At 29.2% G+C, this 25,939-nt stretch overlaps 1 protein-coding gene across 1 annotated transcript in view; it reads right to left on the minus strand.

The window, feature by feature from the left end:
* Nucleotides 1-25,939, minus strand: part of LOC107455277 (teneurin-m-like) — a 445,997-nt gene that overhangs the window by 41,803 nt on the left and 378,255 nt on the right. The window contains exons 21-26 of the mRNA XM_016072782.3: nucleotides 25,595-25,735; nucleotides 12,355-12,604; nucleotides 9,986-10,221; nucleotides 8,767-8,921; nucleotides 5,207-5,920; nucleotides 778-1,114 (exon numbers count right to left, since the gene is read on the minus strand). Coding sequence (XP_015928268.1) covers nucleotides 778-1,114; nucleotides 5,207-5,920; nucleotides 8,767-8,921; nucleotides 9,986-10,221; nucleotides 12,355-12,604; nucleotides 25,595-25,735 — 1,833 coding nt within the window. The remainder of the gene's footprint in view (nucleotides 1-777; nucleotides 1,115-5,206; nucleotides 5,921-8,766; nucleotides 8,922-9,985; nucleotides 10,222-12,354; nucleotides 12,605-25,594; nucleotides 25,736-25,939) is intronic.

Below are 25,939 nucleotides of genomic sequence, written 5' to 3' on the forward strand. Positions count from 1 at the left end.
GTAATTCTGGGGAATGAAATGGATGTTTTTATAGTTATACAATTCCGGCACATATTAACTATTGCGAAAAACTTTTTATGTAGCATAGATATGTATAAACTTGGATAAAAAATTTTGGTAAGATTACCGTATTGTATGGTAATGACATTTCTATTAAGTAAACCATAATTCTGGTAATATAACCAAAATATACAGTATTTTTCGTTCACAGGATAAGAGTTTACCTAAAGAAATTGGTTTCCAAAACTTAAACTGAAAAGTAAATTTAACCGAATAAATGTTTTTTATATACCATGATCAAAGTTATCATGATAAAATTACCAAAATTTATTATATATGATGACACCGTATTTTATTGTCAAATTTACGAAAATAATTACCAAAACACTTCGGTAAAAATTACCGAGCTTTTGTTGGTCCCAGAGAGACTGAAATAAGCTAAATTTTACCATATTCTGGTAGTTTTTATCGTATTTTTTTCTCAGTTTGTATTGACTCCAGAAGAGAGATCTCAAAAATTCACAAAGCATTATTGAATTAGCAAACGGTCAAAATCGGGAGAATTTTTCTCCCTAATACACTATTTTCCTATCTAATAACAGAGAAAAACGGTTTTGCTATGCGGAGAAGATTACACGTTAAAACACGGCTTTTTACGTGTAGAATCGTCAGTGGGTTAAACCAGACTATTTTTTTAAGAAAGAGGATTAGGTTTTTAAACATTATGGAACGGAAACAACTTCTTGGAATGTATGTTAGGTATAAATATGTACTCACCTATTTTCATCGTAACGTCGGACCCTTTAATAAGTAATGCTACCGGATCCTTGTCATTCCTGGTGATAGTGACCGATGCTCCTTTGAGACTCAGATTATAAGTGAGACGTATAACTTGACCACTGGGAGTTATGGATTCTGTCAAACGACCATACTCGTCGAAGTTGTAAATGTATGATTTTCCGGTGCTGTCCTCTTTACTTCGGAGAAGACCGGTACTTCCGTGGTAGTCGAATGTCGTTTTGAAATTGGACGGTGTTGTGAAGCTCTGAAGCATCATCATACGAGACACTTCTAATCGACATTTACCTCCCTGGGTATTCTCAATATTGTTCACCTGAAACAGAGGATTAAGCCAATGCTGAAGTATTCTTTGAATATTAATTAAACGATTGAATTTAACGTGTCTTGTGCGAACGATAGGACGCAAACAGTGAAAATGAGAGTAAGGAATTTATAGTTTTCGCCAAATGCAAGCTTGCAGGTAGGAATTAAAGGTAAAGTATAATCTTTATTTTTTACACAAAGAAAAAAAATTCTGGTAAAATCACCGTATTTGTATGGTAATTACATTTTTGCTAAGAAAACTTACTTCTGATAGTAAAATCTAAATATACGGCATTTAAACCATTCATCTTTCTAATTGTAGCGGCTTACCGGAAATTTTGGTTTTCAAAATTCTAGCTCATATTACCACACATTTAGAAAAAAATACGAAGCTGAAAAGTAAACTTAACCGCATAAATGACTTTAATTCCATCCTTTAAGGTATAAATTACCGAAGTTTGTCACATTTACCAAAGTTAAACACATGTTTTAAAATCATATTTCATTGCTAGAAATTATCGAAGTGTTTCCGTAAAAAGTACTATGATTATTAGTGTTCCCTTAGCGCTATTAAAATAACAAATTTCATCATATTCTGGTAGTTTTGACCATACTTTTTTCTGAGTGTAATATGAACGACTGAATATAAAGCCTTCGGTGTGACGATGACGCAAACAGTTAAAAGAAGAGTTAGAAATTTATAGATTTTGCTTTTAATAGAAAAAAAGTTATTTTTAACTTTTTTCTACGAATAGAAAATTTTCCAATTTTGAAAACAAATTAATAAAATTTTAAAAGTCAGGCTACAATGAAGTAATTTTAGTTTGTCGCTTAGTCATCTAATCAGCAGATATTATTTAGTTAATTGTTAACCATAAATAGTCAAAAAAGGAAAGAGCTTAAAGTCTAAATTGTTAAGATTTCACAAAAGAAAAAAAGAGAAAACCAAGACCTTTAAGATTACTGCTTTTTTTGTTTGATAAAATTTTAAACACAAGTGACTATTAAAATTATTAATGGAGCAAACAATAATAAAAATTGTATATCACAGCTAATTCTTTTTTTATTGTTAAAAAATTGAAAATGACATGTTTAACATATGCTTATTTCAACACATTAAATCAGATTGCATTTCTCCAAAAGAAGTTCTTTTTTTAATGGCACATTAAAATTTCGTATATGTATATATTTATACTAAAATGCATAGTATTTTGGTAATACTTGATGGTTTTTGCTTAATTTTTCAAAAGTAATATTTCAATAAAATTTTATGGAAAAAGCTCCCGATGATAATAAATTTTTATTCATATTTTCTCTATGTTACAAAATATACACGAAATAAACTACCCACCATATACAAAATGACATGATGAATACTGTTTTTTTAAAAAAGGGAAATGACCGTAATACGCATCTTTATGATAGACTCGCGGTCGTTAATCAGGGTTTCAGAGGTAAAAAATATATATAAAATATGACGCTCACAAATCACGCTCTTAAGCTTGAATAATTTAATGTTCTTTGAGACATGGCCTAGGGATAGTCCGATACATTGAGTGAATTTGAATTTTAGCGGATGTTTATCGTTTTTTAAAAAGTTTTATTAAAAACAAAAGGAAAACAATAGAGTATTTGAGTATAAAAGAAAAAAAAAAACACAGTTTGTGCATACGTGTAAATCAAATAAAAAAAAGGCGTTTCCTAAAAAGAAAATCGTTTTTAGTAGAGGGCATGGTTTCCCCGGATGACCAGCAAAGTTGAAAACATTTGAGGGATCGAATCAATGGGAATATTAATGAGGGGCAGGGGGATTCAGTCCCACTCCTCTAGAAGAGCTGTTTCCAGTTCTTGGAGAGTTAGTGGGGTGGTAGGCGTCCAACAATTTGTCTGCCTAGAATGTCCTGAACTTGCTCGATTGGGTTCATGTACGGAGAACATGCCAGCCAATTCATTCGCAAGATTCCTTCCCCCAAAAGAAAATCATTCACCAAGTTAGCATAATGTGACCTGCAATTGTTGTCCATTAACATGAAATCTTCTCCTATTGCTGCTTTTTAAGGGACTAAATAGGTCTCAGGATCTTATCCCTATATCGGGGACCTGTTAGAGCTCCATTTTGAATGATATGGAGATCGGTGCATCCATCAACGAAGATGCCAGTGTAGACCATTACCCCGACACTAAATCTCACGCTTTCATGAAAGGAACGGTAGATAGTTTCTAGTGCCACGTTCCTTAAAGATAAAAATACGCATCATAATACGCAAAAATATTATCAGGATGAGCAGAAAAACGGGACTCGTCAGAGAGAACAATATTGCGCCACTCATTTCTCCTCTAGTTCACATGCTCTGTTGCCCACTCCTTGCTGGCTAAACGGTGCCTTGATATTAACGTGACACACAACATTGGTCGCCTTGCATACAGACCTCTGGAGTGAAGGCGCTTTCGGAAAATTTGTGTCGAAATTGTGGTGCCAGTAGCGAAGCGCAGGTGTTGTGGTCAGTTTGTTGAGACATTGCACTCATCGAAATAACACGCTTACTGAATGTCGATAATTTTTCCCCGCTTTGTCTTACATTAAGTTGAAAATCAAATCAAATTCGTTACCGCTAAAGCGTTGTCCTCGACGTTAAACTTAAAATTTACCTACTGCGAAGTTTGAAAATGAGAAAAATTTTCATTTGTGACTCTTCTTCCATTTTATGCCAAAAAAATGTTTATTAAGTTATTTTATGCTAAACAATACAATATTCTTTAATTGTTTTGAGCAGTATATACCACGAATACCAAAAACCATTGATGAATGAAAGTCTTTAATTTAGATATTTGTAATTTGTCTTCAGAAAATATTAAAAAAAATTATCTTGATGCTTATTTATTGAATTGTAAAAAGAAAAAAAAAAGTATTTCACTGCTAAGAAATTTTTGAAATATTTTAAATGCTAATACGAAAAAAACTGAATATAAAATATTAGTTGAAGTTTTATTCAGATTAAATTAAAAATAGTTTATATTAAAGCATAATATTTTCTGTTACATCTAAGTTAAAGATTTCTCTGAATGTTTAAAAAAGGAAGATATATGTATTGAAGAAGTTATATGGAAAATTTTATATATTTATTCAGATGTAGTACAGCACAAAAATTAAAAAGAAAAAAAAAGATACATATTTATTTTTAGACAAATGCAAAAATATCAAGCAAAAAATTTGCTTCTTTTATATGTGAGATATGGCTTAGCTTCGATTTTCTTCGAGTTTAAATTCAAGTGATGCTAAATTTTTAAGTGTGTTTTACTCTATGATAACGTTTTAACCTATTTAAGTAATATATAACAAATACTCAAAAGCAGTGACTGCATGCAATATACACATTTTTGTCAGTAAATTTACCCTTAGGTTTATATTTTTAATATCAATAAAATAATAATAAAATCATTTTTCAACTTGGGAATTTCTTGGAGTTTTAAAATGATAATAAACGAAATTCTGAATAAGAATAGAACTATTCATGGTAGTTTTATTCAAATTACAAGCAGAAAAATGTCCACATTAATGCAAAATATTTCCGTTATAGTAAAAAAAAAATTCTGCGTAATTTTTTTAAAAAATTTCTCCAAGAAAGTGAATGGAAAAACTTGTTATTTATTTACTTGCACATCAGCACGAAAATTCAAAAAAGTAAGTAACTAAATATACTTTTGAGAAAATTTTGGAAATGCGTACTACATTTCCTTAAAATAATTATACTCTGTTGCAAGTTAAGTAAAAACCATTATCGCTATGAAGAGAGCCTGTTTGCGTATAAGTGCAAGCTAAATGGATGCCAAACTCCAAGCACGAACGAGTATCAACGCCAACTCTTCAAACGACGTAGCACGGCCTTCTTTTTGCTTATAAAAAAAAGCACAAAATAAATTTCTGTCGGACGAGTTTAACTATTAAACGCTTTTATATTGCTTTGGAACCATAATGATATAATTTAATAGCTAAATAAAACTGGTCGCGAATGATTCCTTAAATCCTAAACAGCAATGGTTTATTCTTATGTTGCAACGGAGTATAGTAGTAATTTTATGTATAAGGATTAAGCTATTTTACCTGGTTGTTGTAGTCTCTGAGGATATAGATCTTGTTTCCAGCCGCATCTGTGACTGTGCTTAATTTTCCGAAACTAGTGTTGACATTGTAGGAAAAAGTGTACACATCTTTCCCACTAATTGTATTTCTTGTAGCTATATGCTGTCCGTGCCGATTGAACACATAAATTTCCTGCGATTCAGGTGAGTAGATGTTATATTCACTCAAATCATTCAACTGAGGTAATGACGCAGTCACAGAACGTATCCTCAAATTACCCTGATCACAGATATGCAATAACCCATTTGGAGAAACTGTAATTGAAGAGATGGTGCTCAACTTCGTGGTTGCAGCTAGAACATGCTCTTCATCAAAGCAAGAGCAGCTTTCGTCTAAGCAACTGCATTTGGATTCCGAACCCGCAAATCTGGATATCCTACCATCACTGCCAATGACTCTAACTCGATTTACAGTTTGAGAATCGCTTTCTGCAATGTATAGGTCGCCGTTAGGAGCAAAAGCTATACTTTGAGGAGATTCCAAGTAGACATCTGTGGCTAAATCACTCTTTTCTCGGCTGTTTGTTGATGATTGGGTTGGACACTGCAATGGTCTGCCAACAGCAACTTTCAAACGGTTATCGGGAGTTACTTTCAAGACTAGATGGTCATCGAGTATATGTAGAGATCTATCCAAAGGGTTGATCGAAAGCTCTGTAGGCCATCTGAGATTGACCTAAATTAAAGAAAAATAAACATGCTAACAGTTGTAGCTCCTTTTGTTTTCAAATATAGATTTGTTTAAAAACAGTTGTTCAACAAATTTCATATTTAAATTTGAACTTACACAACGTCTATTTTTGTATAAGTCCGTATGATTTTAAATAAAGCCATAAATAAGTCCACATTTGTTAAAACAAATTTATCTGTTTTTAACTATGAATTTAACGCATATTTTTGCAATATTTTAAGAACCTTCATGCACGTAAAATACGAGTTTTTACTATCACATTTTTACTGTAATAGTGCTGTTTTAAGTATACTTTTATGCATGTTAAAAGCATATATAAAAACATTAACATGTTAAAAATTACTTAACATGTTAAAACTACTTACATTAACATGTTAAAACTTGTGTCTTCTTATACACGTTTTTAACATGTTATACATGTTAAAAGCATGCATAAAAGAATATTACAACCTGATTGAAAACTCGTCTTTGTATTTACTTATGAAGTTCCAATCCTCTGACGCAGAAGGACAGTGCTGTCCCTTTTACATATTTTTTCTGACGCCCTTATTACAAGTAAAATTATATTTTGGTACGTTTTATTTGTAAAAAAAAAACAGTCTAATTGTTACCAAAAAAATCTGTTGGATTATCAGAATTATGTTTCTTTTAAAATATAAAATCCAAAAAATAAGAGGGAAAATTTTTGTTTCATTCATCAACAATTTCAATAATGAATAACAAACTCTCGTGGATCTAAATAACTGCGAATCAGCTCAAATTAGGAAAAAAATATTGTTTGGAAGTGAGCCGTGTTCGGAAGAATTTACATTTAACGCAGAAAAATACATTGGTGTCTCATGCTGTATTTAAAAATCATAGTTTATTAGAATGCTAAATATGATATTTTTTACTTAGTTTGACCTAAACTAATACAAAATGATGAAAAAAGTATGAAAAATCAGATTAAAAAAAGTTCTGCTTCAAGGGGTTAAAAGTACAGACGAGAAAGAAAGAAATATGATAAATTTAGTAAGCAAATTTTCAAGGATTGGGAAAGGATTGGGAAAAATTGTATAAAATTTTTAATATAGTACCAATTTTGTATAAATTTTGAAGATAAAATTATTAAATTTAAATTTTGTTAGCTAAGAATTTCATTTCTCAGCTTAAAATATGAAAAATATGCCACATTCTTTTAAAAATTCAATAATTTTTTCAAACATTTATTAATTTACCGACTTGGAAAGCAAGAAAACTGAAAGGCTACAAAACATAAAGTGCAATTAACACTTTTTAAAAGATAAATTTAATGAAAAAATCATTTTAGTCTTGTATTTTAAGATACGGTCAACTTTAATTTTAAAGTTTAATTTTCTAACATAAAATTGTGCATTATATTTAAAATTGAAAATAGTTAACTTGTGCGTATTTTAGAAAATATTCTTTTTTCATATTGGTATTGCTTTAAATACAATTACTTTCAATTCCTTAAATAAATTTATTAACAATTATTTAAATACAATTATTTGTAATTCCTAAGAAGCAAAAAATTAAATTATACAAGGATAGTAAGTAATTACTCTACTTTAAACATAGTTTTAGAATTACTAATTAAATACTGTTAATTATCCTTCCGGGTGAATTGTTTTAATGTTGGAATCTTTAGTTTTTCAGGAATAAACCCTACTGAAAATTTAGCACTGCATAAAATAAGAACGAACCTAACTGAATAACTTTTGATTTAATAATCAGATCTTTGCATTTTAGGACTCAATCTTAATGATTCATAAAGATGTTAATAAATTTTTCCAGATGATATTTTAAGTTACGAAATCAGACACAAAAATGTATTTATTTTGAATAAAGATAATTTTTTTTCGGGGGATTCGGATTTTTGACCCCCAAAATATAGGACCGCACTCAGGGAATTTTGGTCTTAATAGTATGGTTAGGAGAGCGGTTTTAAAGTTTAAAACCATAATGTTAATCTTACTTTTTGCATATTTCGATTGAAAAACTTTTGCAGACAATTATAAATTTTGTTTATCCAAAGACAATCCCATGCAAAAAGGAGCTTTTAGTAAATGTTTATTATTATTTTTCTATTATTTTATATAATAACTGTCAAAAAATGTAGAAAAGGTATAAAATTTCTTTATATCATTTTAAAGAATGCAATTTTACAACTGGAAATGCAAACTTTTAGTGAAATTGGTCGAATAGTTCCTGAGAAATTTAATTTCAGAAAGGTCGTATTCTTAAAATTTGATTTCTCAGGAACAATTGACCGATTTTGCTCAAATTTTGTGTTTTGCTAAGTGAAGTTGAATTCCTTGAAATGATGTAAAAAATAGTGTACCTTATAATGCAAACTCTTTTCCACCATTATTAAATAAAATAATAAAATATAATCAATATTTACTAGAATATTTTCTTTTATATGAAATTACCTTTAAATAAACGAATTTTATAATTGTGTGCTAAGATTTTCAGTTCGTTTGAAAATTTCTCGAGATGCGGGGAAATACACGAAAAGTAACGTTAATTATTAAGGGGTCCAAACTTTGGATGGCTCTACTGACCTAAGTATTGGGACCCTATTTCCCAGAATGCGGCTTCCCCCATATTTTTGGGATTCGAAATCTGAATTCGTCAAAAAATGACACGTTTTTTCAGAGGAAGTACGCTTTTGCGTTTGATTTCATAACCTGAAATATCATCTGCACTAATTAATTAGCACTAAACCATTACGAATGAGTCCTAAAACTTAAAGATCCGATTATTGTATTAAAAGTTGTTCTAGGCGGCCCGTTTCTTATTTTGCGTAATGTACATTAGTAACTATTTACCTGCGATAAACTTAAAGTAACATAACATGGAATTGGTCTCCAACTTTTATGAAAATAGTCTCCTATTAAAGTATGTATAATTCCTCTTGTATCAACAAAGCGGATATTGGTACCATCAGCAATATATATTTCACCGTCTTTAGTTATGGCAATTCCTAAAAAAAAGGTAATGGATATTAGAAATTTATGGATTGTAAGAGTAGAAGTATTTTTCAAACATGTAACAATACATTCCAGATACTTTTTAAAGAAAAAAACATGGTTTTTTGATTTAAGGTGATTTGAATGATGTACATACTTGGATTAAAACAATAGATAATTTTTATACAGACAAAATTTCTTTACAACTCTTCTATTCAGTTTGAACTTTTTAACATCTCTCAAATTAACACAATGAATTTTCAAACTAATTTTTTTTAATGTAGTGTACCACGAAATTTATTAGTAATATAAAACTAGGTAACGAAATCGCAACTTTTTATTTAATTAGTTGATTGAAAGAGTAAGTCCCAGACACTGAAGTGGAAGTTATAGTTCATAGCTATAGAGCAAAAGATATAACTCATTATGAAGCTTTATTTTTTGTCGAAAATATGCAAATGGAAATGTCGAAGTTGACGTGTTTCAAGTGCTCAAAAATTTGTCAGATGTGAATGCGAGGAAGCAAAAGTGATTTGAGATATAGAACGTAAAGTTGCTACAAAAAAAGAAAGAAAATGAAGGTGTGTTATAAAGCTTGAAAAACGCAGTAGCCAAAAGTTAAAAAAAAAATTTAAAAAAAAGGAACAGAACAGGAAAAACCAATGTAGCCGAGAAGGGTAAATCAGAGAAAAAGCGTTTGGCAAGTTTTTGAAGTAAATGAGGTTTTTTAATAAGTAAGTTAATTGTTAACCGATTGTTTGTTAATTGTTAATCAAACTTAAAGCAAAAATATTAATATTTTCTCCTAAAAAGTCGTTATCTTTGTTCCGAATATAAACCTAAACTGATTCTGAAGCATGCGAAGGGTTATTTCTTTTCTTGAAGATACACAAAGCAGAGATTGTTACATAATAGAACCGGTTGAACTTTTTTCCTTACTTCAGAAATCACCTTATTTACAAGGCAAGCAGAAACATTCAAACCTAAACAGTCAGCCCATTTGCGTCGAGTTTAATATTCTTTGGAAAACAGCATTCTAAACTCCTATGCAATGAAAATAAAAATTGAAATTTTATACCTTTTGGGTATGCAAGCCTGGCATCTTTGGCTAGTCTGCCATCACCGCATTGATCCTTATCCCTGGGTAAACATTTTTCTCCACTGCCAACCACTGCTTCTGTGTTATTCTTAGTGCCTGCTGCCTCTGACATAGAAATGGTGCGCAAAATTTGGTGTTGTTCAGGATCAGAAATATATAAGTGGCCATCCACGGGACCCACAGTCAAATGATAACTGTACGATACCTGAGCCGGACTGTAAAAACAAAAAAGAAGATCTTTACTTGATATGTTCAATTTATTTTCATAGCTTACGCAGTTTCTAAAAATATTTCCTATACTCTATAGTAAGTTAAGAAAAGATTACTGCGGCACTGTATTTAAATAATCATTCGCGAGTGCAGATAGTTCCGTTTTATTTCGTCATCGAATTATACAAATATGCTTTCAAAAAAAGAAAAAAAGAAAGTTTTAAAATTTAATTCGCACTATCTTTTACGGTATATATTATAGAATTTATTTAAATAAAAGTTATAGCTTCATGTCCTTACTGGAATCCTAGATTTGGCAAACAGATTTCGATAAATAAGGAGAACATTCGTTCTTGAAAAAGAAACATGATATTATATGACGTGATACTATATGACGTTGAGAGACCATTGGATTTGATTGAACCACTAAAAATGGCACATCTTATGCAAACATGCTCTTAACAAATCAAATGAGAGATAAAGAATTTTTATTTTTGCTTCGCTGTAGAAGAAAATCGTCTGCAAGAAACAATATTTATTATTCTTTTCTAAGTTTCTTTAAATGGGTTCATGGTTATGCTTCATTATTCGTTACCACTATTCGGTTTAGACATCATTTTTATTAATTCGTATTACTTGATAATTAATTATTGTTAATAACTATTACTAATAATAATACGAAAGCAAGCAAAAAAGAGACTTTACAACGTAATTTCAGGAGTTGGGGATATTGATGCACGCTCGCACTGTGAGCTTTACATTCATTTAGCGTGCACTTAGATGCAAACAGGCTCTTACCATAGTCCCTATGAAGAGAGCCTGCTTGCATCCCTATGGAGTACCTATGGAGAGCATAGTCCTTCTTCTTAACTTGCAACAGAGTATAACTCCAAGTTTTTATGTTCCTCGTTAAATAGTTATGCAAAATTTCTGTTTAGTTCATTTTCTGTATAAAATTATTGAATTTTAATGATACTTCTGTTGCTCTGTTATTATATAGTTGATAATTTGCAGTGAGCATTTATTTTCAATGACTCAGTACAAGTTTACGTGTGCTAAGTTACTTGCCGTAGTAAAAATCTGTCTTAAATGCCTCTACTGGTGATTTAAGGTAAACAAGTACTATCTTACAATTACGAGATGAATTCTTTATGAGATTTATATCAATGTGAACGGAGTCTCATCTCGTGATTGCCAGACAGTACTACTGTTTTATTGTAAAATTTTAATGCTAAGTCAATAAAGGAAAAAACGCAATGAAAGCGCTCTTCCTTCATAAAGTAGAGTATATGATAAGATAATAATCATGTTATTTATATATGTATTATTTGCTATCAAGTCTCAATTCATAAATTAAAACGTTCTAATGGTATCTTTTGAATATATGAACACAACCGAGATATAATTACAATGAAACTAAATCACAATGTTATTAACGGTTGGCTTTTATAGTTTTGTAATAAATTAAAATAAAGTGTTTGCAGTGATATGCACTGTAGCAGTAATATGCACTTTTGCTATATAGATCCGGATCAATATGCGTGCAATCGGTATCAATATGTGTACGCTTGTACATGCCGAAACATTTTGTACTGTAAAATTCCTTTTCAACGGAACATGATACTGGAAAAGTTCTAATACACCATATTTTTAACAGTAGTGTATCAGTAAATATCTCTAATTAAATAAATATTACTGCAAAAATTAAGGTATAGCATTTAACGGTAAAAATGAATTTTTTACGGATGAATCACCGAAGTGCCGGTACTTTGTACCGTAATTTGATCTGGAACTTTTCATAGTGAACAGTGTTATTCCTACGCTAAAATTAGTTTTTACACGTATAATGGAAATACTGTTTTCGGCAACTTTGTTGCATACAATTATTTCCTCCATGTTTAAAAAGAAATCAGCATAAATATTAGCAAAAGAAAACTTTGAATTTTCTATAAAAAGCAAACTAATGGATTGTAATTTTGTATGTACACTAAAATAAACTTGTCTTTAATAGTAAAGTTTTAAGTATCTTCCTAAGCATTCCTTATTAATTTTTATTAATTTCAAACATTTTTAATTAATAAAAAAAGAAAATTTACAATAGCTTTATCCTCACAAAAAAATCCCATGAAATCTCTTACCTAAGTTCAACAACTGTCGTAACTTGACCATCAGTTGTTATTTTACGTATTAGATTGAAATCTCCTACATAAATTGTTCCATCTGGTCCACTTGCTAGAGCTACTGGTGCCAGCAATCTTTGAGCTCTTGCCAAACCGTTACATCTTTGACATTGGAGAGGTCTTTGCTGACCGTCTCCCATTTTTGTCAGTAAGAGTTTCGGTTTGTTTTTTAAGTAAATATTATTTCCATCTCCTTTTTGTAGAATGCCTGTAAAGATTTATAAGTGACGCTTTTAAGATGCACATTACTTGTAACACAATAACTGAAAAATTGAATAGTTTATTCATTGTGCATTGATAATTTTACATCAATCCAATAATTTTACATTACTTGTTACGCAATAATTCAAAATATATTTTAAATCTGACACAGCAGGAAAAGTATTACATTGCTTCTCTATATTAGAAAATAAGTGCCTTTGATGTCACTGCATTGGGTGTTCACATCAATGTTGTATATAGTTTTACTGCGCAAAAAGTCTAAGACTTAGAAATTTGAAATTATTAAGGCTTAAAGAACAAAAAATATGGGGATTAAGATGCATTAAAATAAAAGAACAATCGATAATTAGTAAGAGAAATGTTAACTGTAAACTTGTTGGAAAAATACCATAGGGGACCCAGGAATACAAATACAGATTTAAATGCTAAAAAGGGTAATACTTGATTATGAACTTAACGCAAATTTTCTTTTTTTAAATTTCAATTTGTTCGAAAGTTATTGCGCTTCAAAGTGTTCTTTATTTTTAAATTTGTTCTCAATTATTTCTGTTTTACTTTACATTTTTCTTTGTGGTTCAAAATCTAAAAGGACTAGAGCTTGAAATTACGAAGTGCAAATTATAAAGTGCAGAAAATGTTTAATTAGTGTGATATAGCAAAAGAAGTACAATTCGATTGCTAGTTCAAAAACTATTGATTGCATTTGCCCATTAAAGCTGATTCTCAGAAAAACGAAAATGTATACATGTAGTAACTATTTTTCCATCTTTCCAACGGCCCATCTTCACTGATTCTCCGTGGGGGTGAAAGAGTTTCCCCTGTTATTGATCTTCCGAAATTAATCCTCGAAATGCAACAGATGGAAATCATCTGTTGCATTTCAAGGATTGCAACAGATGACTAACATCTAGAACAACCATATGTAAACGAACATAGGCACAAATTTTAAATTTTTAAACTTCTTGAGAACAAACAAAATGGTATGTTTAGCAGAACGCGACACATCCTTAACTAATTTTTCAAATTTTTTTTAAAGTTTTTTTAATTTCACTTCTTAAATCAGTGATCATTTCGGGATCCATGACAGGATGAGAATTTTATATTATGTTTTAGACAGACTCCATTGAGGAAATTTTAAAAAACGCATAAAATTTACTTCGTGTGATGAGTATTTTAATGATTTCATTAAAATTATTAAAATACTCATCTTTTTTCTTTGTAATTAAGTTGACTTTAAATAACCCTCTTTGATTATTTATATTTCACCTCTGTCTAGCACAGAATCACAAGTATGAGAAAACTTAAAATTGATTTCTAAATTAATATTGCTGCTTTACTCTTTAATTCCTTACTTCATTTGTCTTTGAATTGGAGAAGAGGAAAATTTAATTAAATATCTCTGTATCGTTACATTAGCTTAAAATTTAATACATTTATACATGTTTGAGGGTAAATAGTAAGTGTCGACCTTCTGAATGTTTGGTTTTAATTAATTGCGTTATTAAGATAGCAATTTAGCATATTAGTATACATAAATATGTTTCAAAATTAATGAATTTAAGTCGGAAAATTACTAGAAATCTTATGAATTTAATTGAAATAATTCGGATGCAAATTTGGTTGGTATAACCATAAAATGTTTCATCTTATATAAAAGCTATCTTATTAACAATTTAATCGTATTTTAGTTTTTAACATAAAATACATTTAATTACTTGATCTGAAATCACACAATTATTATCTATAAATGGATTTAATATTAAAATTGGTTTAGTTTAAAATACTTAATGTTTAGTTAAAATACATAATAATAAATAAGACAAAATGCTTTTCAAAATTGCAATTTATAATTTTTATTAATTTATAGAAGCTTTTTTTTGTTGGTTGATATTCTTGTTTTGTGTTTGAATATTATCGTACAAAAGTACCGTTCAAAAGTGCGTACACGAGTCGTAAGAACATCATAATTGAAAGATTTAAGAAAAATAGGTTGATAAATTTATAATTTTTTCTGTGTTTTCCGTATAAAACTTTGCCTTACATTATTAGCTACATTGAATGTGACTAATATTGCAATTTCTCTAGACTAAAGTAGATTTTTCTTTCGAATAGAGTAAAATCACTTGAAAATAATGGAATACTTAAAGTCCTATATTGTTTTGAAATATGTTCAAACTTCGTAAGTAATCCCAACGCATAATTAATCAAAAACATATGAATAATTTTTTCCAAGGTGTACGATTAATAAAAACGTTTAAAAATGTTCAGAAGTATGATTAATTATTTCCAAAAAAGTAGAACAGCCTGTCATTTTACTACGATTTCTTAAAAGCCTCAACTATGTTTCTGAGTTGCCTTATAAATATCGAAAAAAACTATTTTAAATGTTATTATGTAAAAAAAATTGCGTTTGTCAAATATAAAATAAATGTATTATAAAAAAACGCCTTTAAAATTTGTTCTAAAAATTGAATAAATAGTAATTGAACAAATGAATGCAAATATGCTTCTTAAGAACATTTGAACTATCTACATGCTCAAAAATAACTTGAAGACGACAAATCTGTTAATTAAAAGTCCTAAAACATAGAAGTGGCCAGTGTTTAGCAACCACTGTTAATGTATAAAAATTGTGACAAATGACATGATATAGCAAAAATCATGTTTATTTAATGTCAAACTATTGTATCGGAGATAAAGGACTGAAAAAAAGTTTAGTTTTTGCATTTGAATTTGATAATTAAAATCCTCTCTCAATGCACATAATGAGGCATAATGACGAAGCCTTCAGTAATTCTCATGATTAATTCTTTTTCGATAACCTTTGAGTTTGTTGATTCATTGGAAGGCTTAAAACGATTAGCACAATTTATTTGTGAGAAAACGTTTTATAAAAGCATTCTAAATTTTTAACTTGTACCCGGACACATTTTTAGAGTATAGAAACCGTGGTTTCTTTCTGGAAGATTAAAATATTTATAAAATATCAGTCAAATTTTTTGTACCTTGTTGTTACGTATGAAGGCGTCTTATTTGAAGAGTGATTCAGGTCCATTTTTGTGATAGAGATTCTTAAAATCTAGCGTTTGTGTTTTATTAATTTTAATTGTGTTAGATTAACCACAACTGACTAATTTTGAGCTGCGGTTTTTGAGAGGATTTAACATACACCTCTCAATTAGGTAACCCAGGTTCAAATTCCAGTCGTGGATGGTGGCCCGAAATCTGCCACAGGCTCGCATCGACCACAGGGCTGATGTAAAATACCCTCAGTGGTAGAAAGATCATAGGTTCGAATCTCCTTCCCTTCGAGCTAACAGTGGGAGGTTTTCTCGGTTTTATTCATCATGTTCCATCAGAAGGCCAGTTTGTCTCAATGATTAATCCAGGCGTTCCTTTGTCTATTGGATCGGGCTCAAAATTACAGAGCTATGGAGTTGATTAATTTTATTTGGTCATTAGTTTTATTTTTTTCGGCGGCTGAGTTTTTTTCCTTCTGATTTACAAATTTAAATTTTTCTTTTATATTGAGCTTCTTAAAACGCAAAAATAATTATTGATTTTGAAGACGAGAATTGTAAAACAGAAAACAGTTCTCTCTGTCGGGGTTATACACAATATATCATAACCATATACACCATACATCATAACCATATTACACCATATTATTCTGAGTAAAAACCTTTACTTTTTTGTAATTTATAACTTTATAATTACTTCGAAGTAGACACAGTAATTATATAATTTCATAACAAAAAAGGTTTCCTGTTAACTGCCTTGTAAGAACAAGTATTTTTAGATTGTTTATTTTATAGTTAATTTTTATCGTTACATTTTTTATAGTTATAGTTTTATTTTTTTTATAGTTTCCTTTTTTTAATAGTTTTATTTTTTTCAGTTTCATTTTTATGTTAGTTTTTAATAATTTATAGCTAATAGTTTTATTGGCTGTAAATTGCATTGAATAGCTAGTAGCACAAAAAAAGCTTAGTTTTGTTGAATAGTTCATGGAAGAAAAAATTCTGTCAAAGGTGCTGAAATGTATGGCAATGACATTTCTGGTAAGTCCCCTATAATTCTGGTAATAAAAACTGAAATATACGGTACGTCAATTCTTTATTTGGTATGTTAACGGATTATCTAATGCATCCGTTAATTATGATTTACCGTGTTAACGCTCATAAGCCAAATGATTTTCGGAAATTCTAGTTCTCAGAAATAGAGTACCACATGTTTAGTAAACAATACAAAACGGAAAATTAAATTTAACCAAATAAATGGTTTTTATTACGTGTTCAAAGATATCACAATAGAATTATCAAATTTTTTACCTCAATTTCTAAACTTTATTACAGATTCTAAAGCCTTATTTTGTTGTTAATTTACCCAAATTCATTACCAGAGTGTTTCGGTAAAAATTGCACAGATTTTTTGTGTTCCCGTAAAGACAGAAACACTTTACATTTTACCATATTCTGATAATTTTACCATACTTTTTTTCTCAGCGTGCACTTGATGTCAAATATAAACTAAGAATGGTTTGAATACAAATTATCTAGATTCATTTTTTTACTTGATTAGAACTAAAGCATATTACTTCATATTCAAGATGACAGAATACTTAAAATTAAAGATACTTACATGAACTCATTAAACTAAAATGTGAAATTCAAGAAGTTATTTCAAAACATGTAATGATTATGATGTATGTCATTAAAAACAGTGATATTCAAAAGGATAGGAGTGATTAATATTAAAAAACCTGTTGACTGATGTAATATATGGCATCAAGTTCTTCAGCGTTATAAACATGCTATTGTTTAAAATTATATTAGAATAATCGTCAGTTTTTAAAAAAATCTAATTAAAATACTGTGTAATATGGTTAGTTATCATATTTTCCCTAACGTACTTTTTTGTCTTAATTGAAGTTAGCACTTGGAATTCAAAATGATTGCATATAATGAATTTTTGAAAGATCTGCATTTATGTTAAATTTAACTTTTGATTCATATATCATTTCATTTTATGTAGCAATTGAAGTCGAAATGTTAGTCGAAGTCAAAATAATTTAAACATTATGCTGAAAACGCACCTCCCACTTCGATAAATTTTAAATTTTACGCATAATCTGTTGTTATGAATTATTGACGATATTAAACATCATTGACAATGCTAGAACTACCTGTTTCCCATGGAATGATTAAATTCAGTGACAAAACTCCAAAGACATTTATGATTTTATCAACTCAGAATTTTTGAATATTAAGTTCTGCATTCTAATGCATAATGCACTATATGCATGACTGTCCATGGAGCGATTTTATTGCTGCTCATTTGGTTTTGTGAATTTCAAATAGAATAATTTTGGCACCAGATAACGTTGGTCTTTATTACTGGGTCATTGAGTTTAGGGGAGAATCTGTTTTGATTCAGGTTCCGTATTGTAAAAACCGAAATTTAATGGTATCTTTAATTTTTAAATTGTTACAATGCGAAGTAAGAAGTAAGACTTTTTGATTTAAATTTCTTATTGTAAGAAACTAAATCAAATGTTTTTCTTGAAGGAAATTATCACTTGTTCTATTATTGGATAAGATATTACTAAGACCAGTAGCTTTTTTATTTAAATACTTTGCAGAGAAACTTCGTTTGAATGCTAGATTATAAACTTTTAAGCTTATTCAATTACTGGATAATTGATTTTTATAAGACGTAGATATGATTTATTCGTTTTCTGTTTAAAAATATATTTGGACTTAGCTTTAATAATTTAAAATCTAAACTTTTTTCTAGATTAGTTTCTTAATGAGCTGTTTTTATAACGTTGTTCTAAAAGCTGAATTTTAACATCAAATTATGACACTAAAATGAACAAAAAAACTGTTTTTACATTAATCAAAAGTATACACTGTTACACTTTCGAAATAATAATTCTTCTTGTATTTGATTTAAACAAATGATTTTTGCTTTTAGTATGCTCACTTTCAGAAAAATTGACGGCATGCATCTTGTATTTATTCCTAAACTGTTGTTATATTTTAATTGTATGTAATGGATAGCCCAGTTATAGATAGTTTATATTTAAAAATCACCTAGGGGACGAAATATATGATGAATTTGCGTTTTAAGTGCTGAAGTTCTTGCAACTGAAAATGAAAATTATTAGTTTGTTTCTGTCATTTTATTCTTTTTGGCTTAATACATCTCCTAAAATATTATTTATGCAAATATTAATTTGCAGTTTTGTATTGTATAGATTAATAAAAACTTTATTATTGTTATTTTCCACTTACATATATAAATATAGATATGAACTGCTGTGAGCAAGGAATAATATGATTTATCTAACTGAATAACTAATGAAAATATTGTGAAATAATTAAAAAATATAATACCACAATAACAACAAATATTGTAAGACCAAACAGCTCAGTAATTTTTGCAGAAAAGCTGTGGTAATTAATTTGTTAAAATTAACAATAAAATATAATTTCATAATGTGTTATAAAATTTGGTAAGTGTGGTAAAATTTGGTGATTTTATTACGAAACTTTGGAGCATAACATAAAGATAATTTATTCGGTTAAATTTATTTTTTATTTTGTATTTTTTAGTATATGTGTGGGAACGAGAACCATAATTTTGAAAATCAGAATATCTGGTAAACCGCTATCTTACGAAAGGAAACTGTTACTGTTCAGTAAATGTTTAAATACTGTATACACACACACATATATATATATATATATATATATATATATATTTTCTTCTCCGGAATTATGGTTTTTTTCTACCAGAAATGTCATCACCATAGAATATTGTAATTTAAATAGATTTTTTCCCTACGTGTACAAACAAGTACTAACAAGCAATCCAGCATTCACCTTGTATATTAAATGTTAACATTTACCACTTTATATGAGAAATAATGTTTTTGAATGAAATATATTATATTTGGTATTCTCCACTATTGTATACTGAATGACTGCATTAACAAGTGTTATTGCAAAATAATGATTTTGAACAGGCATTTTGAATATTTTTAAAAGCGACTTTTGAAAGATTAGAGAATGCTAGCATTCAGTAATTTTAGCAGTTAAAATTAATATTATTACATTTTATAACTTAAAGTAATGCGGAATTGTCACACATCTAATATATATATAATTCTCTTACGTGGCTCCCAAATTTTGGCTCAACGTTTTCAACGTTTGCTTTGTTTTGTTTGCGTTACTATTTCTCTTACACGGTGGAATCGACCAATGATTGCTGCTAAAAATGTCACATGCCAAATCTAGATGAGGTGGCTCAACATATAGCGTTTTTAAAAACGGAAACTGAAATAACCAGAGAGCATCAGCTGCGGCAATCTCATACTATTAAGCTAGGCAGAAGTGAGTAGTGTTTGTCGATAGTGTTTGTTTAGTATTTTGTCGAAAGCGCTTTTTTACACGAATTTATATGTTGCGAATTTATTTGACGATTTTTGATTTATATCACGAATTATACTATAGTCCATTTCTAATAGGTTTAACGAATTACATGTCATTTATTTGAATTCAAATTTATTTTAATGACTTAGTATTTACTGAAAAGATGTAATTTTTTTTAAAAAAAGTTTTTCTATGGATTTGAATGATTGTTTTGAATTCTTAGAATTTTGTGCATTTGCAATGTACCTGAGTTAGTAGAGTGCGAAGCGAGCTTGGTTTGCGAAGCAAAACATATAAGATTGCGGAGCATTTTTTGGGGGTTGACGAGCGTCAGCGAACAGGGGGCGCAGCCCACTAGTAAGAGAAAATCCGGTAAAATTACAGTACCCTATGGTAATAAGATGTTATAGTAAAAACATCCATTATTCTGGTTTATAATGCCACAGTATACGTTGTTTGAATAATTTATTTGCTAATTTTTCCGTTCGTATACAGTGGTCGAAAGTAGCGTGCTACAAGTAGCGAAACTACTGTATATGCTACTTTTTTCCCGTAGTTTGTAGTGTAGTGCGCTACTTTTTAAAAGAAGTAGTGTAGTGAGTAGTGCGATGCACCAAATGGTAGTTTGCACCGGTTCCTGTCTTTTAATGTTAATTAAATAAAGGAACAAAGTGTAAATCCTTCGTGATCCCGTCAACGTACGCATTGAGAATGCCTCTGTGGCTGAGATCTACGTCTGTTGCTAGGAAAAATCGGTGCGAAATCGGTTGAGTTGTTCCCGAGAATTTTAAAATATCTGACGTTTTAAAATTTGATTTCATAGGGACTGTAAAGTTCGTCTTTGTGTGTGATTTCGTAACTTAAAATATCGTCAGCTTTTAATTAATTAGCATATTTGAGGTCACCCCCTCAAAACCATTAAGATTGAGTTAAAACGTGAACATCCTATCATTAGATCAAAAATTATTTAGGGTGGTCAGGATTTTTGTTTTTTGCACTCTGCACTATTTCTTAGAGGGTATAAAAAAGCAGGGCTCGAAAAAACTCAGAAATTTTTCCCGTCCCCGAGGACGGCTCGTCTAACAGTGCACCCGTCCTCCGTTGAAACTAACCCGTCGCTTTTAAATAAATAAAAATATAATTTTCTCCTATTTATTACAAACATTTATATAAATTGCAAAATGAATTAGTCGTTACTAGGATTACATTATACAGTAGTAAAAGAAATACTAGGTTACTAATAGTAACCTAGTATTTCTTTTACTACTAGTATAGGTTACTAGGTTAGTATAGGTTATAGTATAGGTTAGGTTACTAATATAGGTTACTAACCTATATAGTATATAGGTTATATATAGGTTAGTAACCTATACTTAGTTACCTAGTATAGGTTACTAATAGTAACCTAGTATTTCTTTTATGAAATAATTTAAATGACAAGGGTCAAGTTATCTGGAATGTCAAGTTATCCGAAGGTACTGAGTTTTTTAAATGAATCAAATATGACGCTTGCCAGTTCCACAATCAAGCCAATGATTTACAGAGGTTTCTGAACAGAAATCTGAAAGGGGTTTTCCATTTAGGTAGATGTTCATAGCTGCTTTTAAAGCTTCTTGTTTAAGACCAGTACGTATTGTGTTTTTTTTTTTTTTGTAAGTTTATTGCTGCAAAGCCCCTTTCAACCGCTGCAGTATTCCTAGACAGAGAAAACATCAATATATGCGCAGTATGTTGCTGTATTGTGGGTCATTTTGCTGCCTTCTAACTTACAAGACTCTTGTCAGATAACAAAAATTGAAAATGTATCACGAACATTAACGGGAAAATGGCCGTCCGCGCGGACGTCGTATTCGAGAAATTCGTTGTCCGAGGAGAATTTTTGACCGTCGAGGACGGGCGGACGGGCTGTTTTTCGAGCCCTGTAAAAAAGCATTCATCACGTAAATCACAAATACTTGATAATTTCCGAGCATTTCTTAAATCACTGTCGAGAAAATCATAGAGTTTGAAAGTTTAAAGATCAAATTCGTAAGAAAAGTGCTTTAGAATAAAAACTATTTCTTGTAAACATGAATTAAAATTGCTTAATATCTCCTAGTGACAACATTCCGAAAGTAGTTTGGACTCGCTACATGTAAAAAAAGTAGTTGCATTTAACTATATTTGTAATTAAGTAGTTGTAATTGTAGTTAACTACAAAGAAAATGTAGTTTTTTCGACCACTGTTTGTATAGTATCAATTTACCAAAAATTCTGGTTTTCAAGTTTATAGTTCCTATTACATCACATTTAGTAAAAAATACAAATCTGAATTGTAAATTTAACTGAATAAATTATTTTTATGCCATGCTCTGAGGAATTATGATAAAATTACCAAATTTTACCACATTTTCTAAATTTTTCACATATAAAACCACATTTTATTGCTTATTTTAACGAAATCATTATCAAAGCTCTTTGATGAAAATTACTGAGCATTTTGCTTTCCTTATAGACAAAACACGGTAAATGTAAATATATTCCTGTAGTTTTAACTATTTTTTTATCAAGTTCTGAAGAATAAATATATTTTAGAATAAATGCATTTTTTTATTTGAATATACATATAATTTAGTCAAAAACTCAATACTTTATTCAGTAATATTTTTCATCAGTTAAAGTTATTCTCATTTGCATAATACAGTTATTAATTTAATTTGAATTTATTTTCAAATAGCGAAATTCATATAATAATTTTGTGTTTATGAAATAAGCTGATGATAAATTTTACTTTAGTACCGAAAGGTTTAAACACAATTAAATTTTAAATTTTAGTTACTTCAAAAGCAAAATATATATAAAAACTAATTTATTATAATTTAAACTATTAATAGTTTAGTGACAGTGATACTAATTATGTTTTTAAGTAAAGCAGAAAATGATAGAATATTTTTAATATTTTTATAAATTATATTGCTTCACACATGATATTCTATTCCAAGAAAGAATAATATTAGAGAAAAATAGTTTACCCCAGAGAATAACCAGTAATTTATAATTAATTTGCATGTAACATAACAAATAATTTACTAAAACAAATTGAAAAATTAGCACACATATTTTATCATGCATTCTTCGTGCAAGTTGAACATCCTCACTTGACAGTTTACGTGTGAAATAATTTTATTTAATAAATATTTCAGATGTTCACCACAGTCATATACGAATGTTACCATTTATTGAACCATGCCAGCATTCACTAAAATTTGATTCTTTACAGTTCACTATAGTTTTTCTAATAATTCTAAATTTAATTCCCTTCAGTTCATTATGATTTTTAAAAAAAAATTATTTGGCGACAACATGTTACTTGGATATGCATTTATTTATTTATAATTTTTTTCTCGCTTAGTTAAAAACAGTTATCAGCAAATGAAAGTATTCTCATTTTCATGATCTCATCCACATAATATATTACAGCAGAAATATTTTATCATTTATTCTTCACAGAAGCTTAATATCAACATTTCCAGTTTAGGTGAGAAATAATTATAATTAATAAATATTTTAGACCTTTACCAAAGTGATATACAACTATTAACATTACTGGACCATTCACTAAATTTGATTCCTTACAGTTCACAATAATTTTTTTAATAATTATAAATTTGATTCACTTACAGTTTTTTTAAAAATAGTGATTTAGAGACAGCATGTTACTAGGATACGCATTTATTTATCAAAAAATGCTTTGTTTATTTAAAGACAGTTATCATCAGTTGAAAGTGCTCCCATTTTCATGATCTTATTCACATAGTATATTAATTCAATTATTTCGACTTAATTCCCAAGTAGTGAAAGGCTTGTAATGATTCTGAATGAATCAACTACGCTGCTGTGCAATTTTACCTTGGCACAGAAATGTATATGTATAATTTAATTTCAAACTTATTTAATTATTTCGAAAGCAAACGATAAATAGAAATTAATTTATCGTAAATTAAACTACGAATATTTTGGAGATACTAATTATGTTTGTAATCAAAACAAACCCAGTAAAATATTTTATTTAATTATATTACTGTGCATTTGATATTTTTCCTATAAAAGAATTAAACTGGAGAAAAATACTGCTAAACGATAAATTACCTGATCTAGATTTTTCTACTTTAATTAACTCTAGTGAAATTCGGGTGCAATTAAAGTCAGTGGAACAGATTAATTTTAGGAGTTAAGATTTGGATTCCTTCCAAACTTCAACAGAGTAAACAGTTTAAACTAGAGAAGTTTAAAAAGGTTTAATAGAAAATAGTAGAGAGTAGAATGTTATTAAGACATTCGGAAATACAAATTAAAATTTTTCTGAGTTTATAATAAAGCACTTTTAATACAGCGATTTTTCATAAAACAGCAGTTAGAGGATCATTAAGTTTAAAAAAAAAATAGTTATTTTCTTTTAAAGCAGGGAATTTTCATATTTTAAAGCTTGTTTAGATAAAAGACAATGATTTATTTATATAGTAAAATTTAACTTGCAACTCTTCAATGAATAATTGGAATAGTTATTTTTAAACTTTTTTCGTCTTGTTTTACTTGGTTTTGTTCCATTTCTTTTATTTCATTTCATTTCGCTTTATTTAAGAATTGCGAACAAAATATTTTAATTTAAAATCACATTTTACACATTAAATGTCGTAAAATGCATTGTAGATTTATATGATGTATGAATGACATTTTAACAAAATTGTAAATAAGAATGAAATGGTTATAAGTATTTCGAGTCTCATGCATCAGATTAACAAACTTTTAAACACGCGTGTGAATTATGTTGTTAATGATACCAAACTTCGAACACCAAACTTATTCCCTAGGGCGAGGAAGGTCAAAATAATAAATGAGAGAATCTCTATTTTTAGTGCTTTTTTGGTTTTGACAGAACACCTCAATTTCATTCCCAGGCGTTTGAAGTTTAGTTAGCAGATTTAACCTCATTATAAAACTTTCATAATGAGAACATTCTGTAGCCTCATTAACCTTACTTTTAAATGGAGGTATTTCGAGAAATAAATGTCAAACTGATAAAATGAAAATAGTCGTGTTTGGCATTATTAAAAACGTAACTCATCAGACCACACTCGACTTCTTAACCCTCATTTAACTTAACTGGAGAAATTTTTAGGGGGTGAGGAACTTAGTACCTTTATCAAATAACCAAACAGAATCTAAATAATTTAAAGGCGTAGTAAAGTAAGATAAGGTTGCATAGGTATATAAACTAAAATAGAATATTTAACTGAGAAATTTCAATTTTATTCAAAAATGTTTCTTACTAAGCTGTTTTTATCAAAATAAATAAATACAAATAATTAGTTAAAATTAATATTAACCTTTTCCCTACGTCACATGATAGAATCTGCTATCCTGGATCATAAATTGTACCAGCCGTGAGAAAAGAGTTAAAATATTAACGAAATCATTTGATAATAAACCATTTTACCGATAGGAGGATGAAAGATTCACATAATTTCTTTTTTTTTTATAAAAAAGGATAAATTACGTACCTTCATGAAAGTTGTACTTGTGGTGTATGTCCAAATTCCATCCTCCGATATCAGATACGCTCATATCATGTCCACTCACTTGCGTTGTTTGAACTTCCCAAATGATTTTCGGACACGAACCATACTCATATCCAACATACACTTCAAAATGAAAAAAAAAAAACATCGATTAAAAAAGCTAAATTAGACAAATATTAAAAGGAATGTATAAAAACAAACGGAATTTTTATAACAAATATACATTGACACATTTTCTGAAATACTTATGTAAAGTCCCGCAGTGGACTGATCGTTAAGACACGGTTCCCAGCAGATCACCAAAGTTAAGTGTCTTACGTACATAGA

Source organism: Parasteatoda tepidariorum, chromosome 4, assembly GCF_043381705.1.
Source record: "Parasteatoda tepidariorum isolate YZ-2023 chromosome 4, CAS_Ptep_4.0, whole genome shotgun sequence".
Classification (NCBI taxonomy): domain Eukaryota; kingdom Metazoa; phylum Arthropoda; class Arachnida; order Araneae; family Theridiidae; genus Parasteatoda; species Parasteatoda tepidariorum.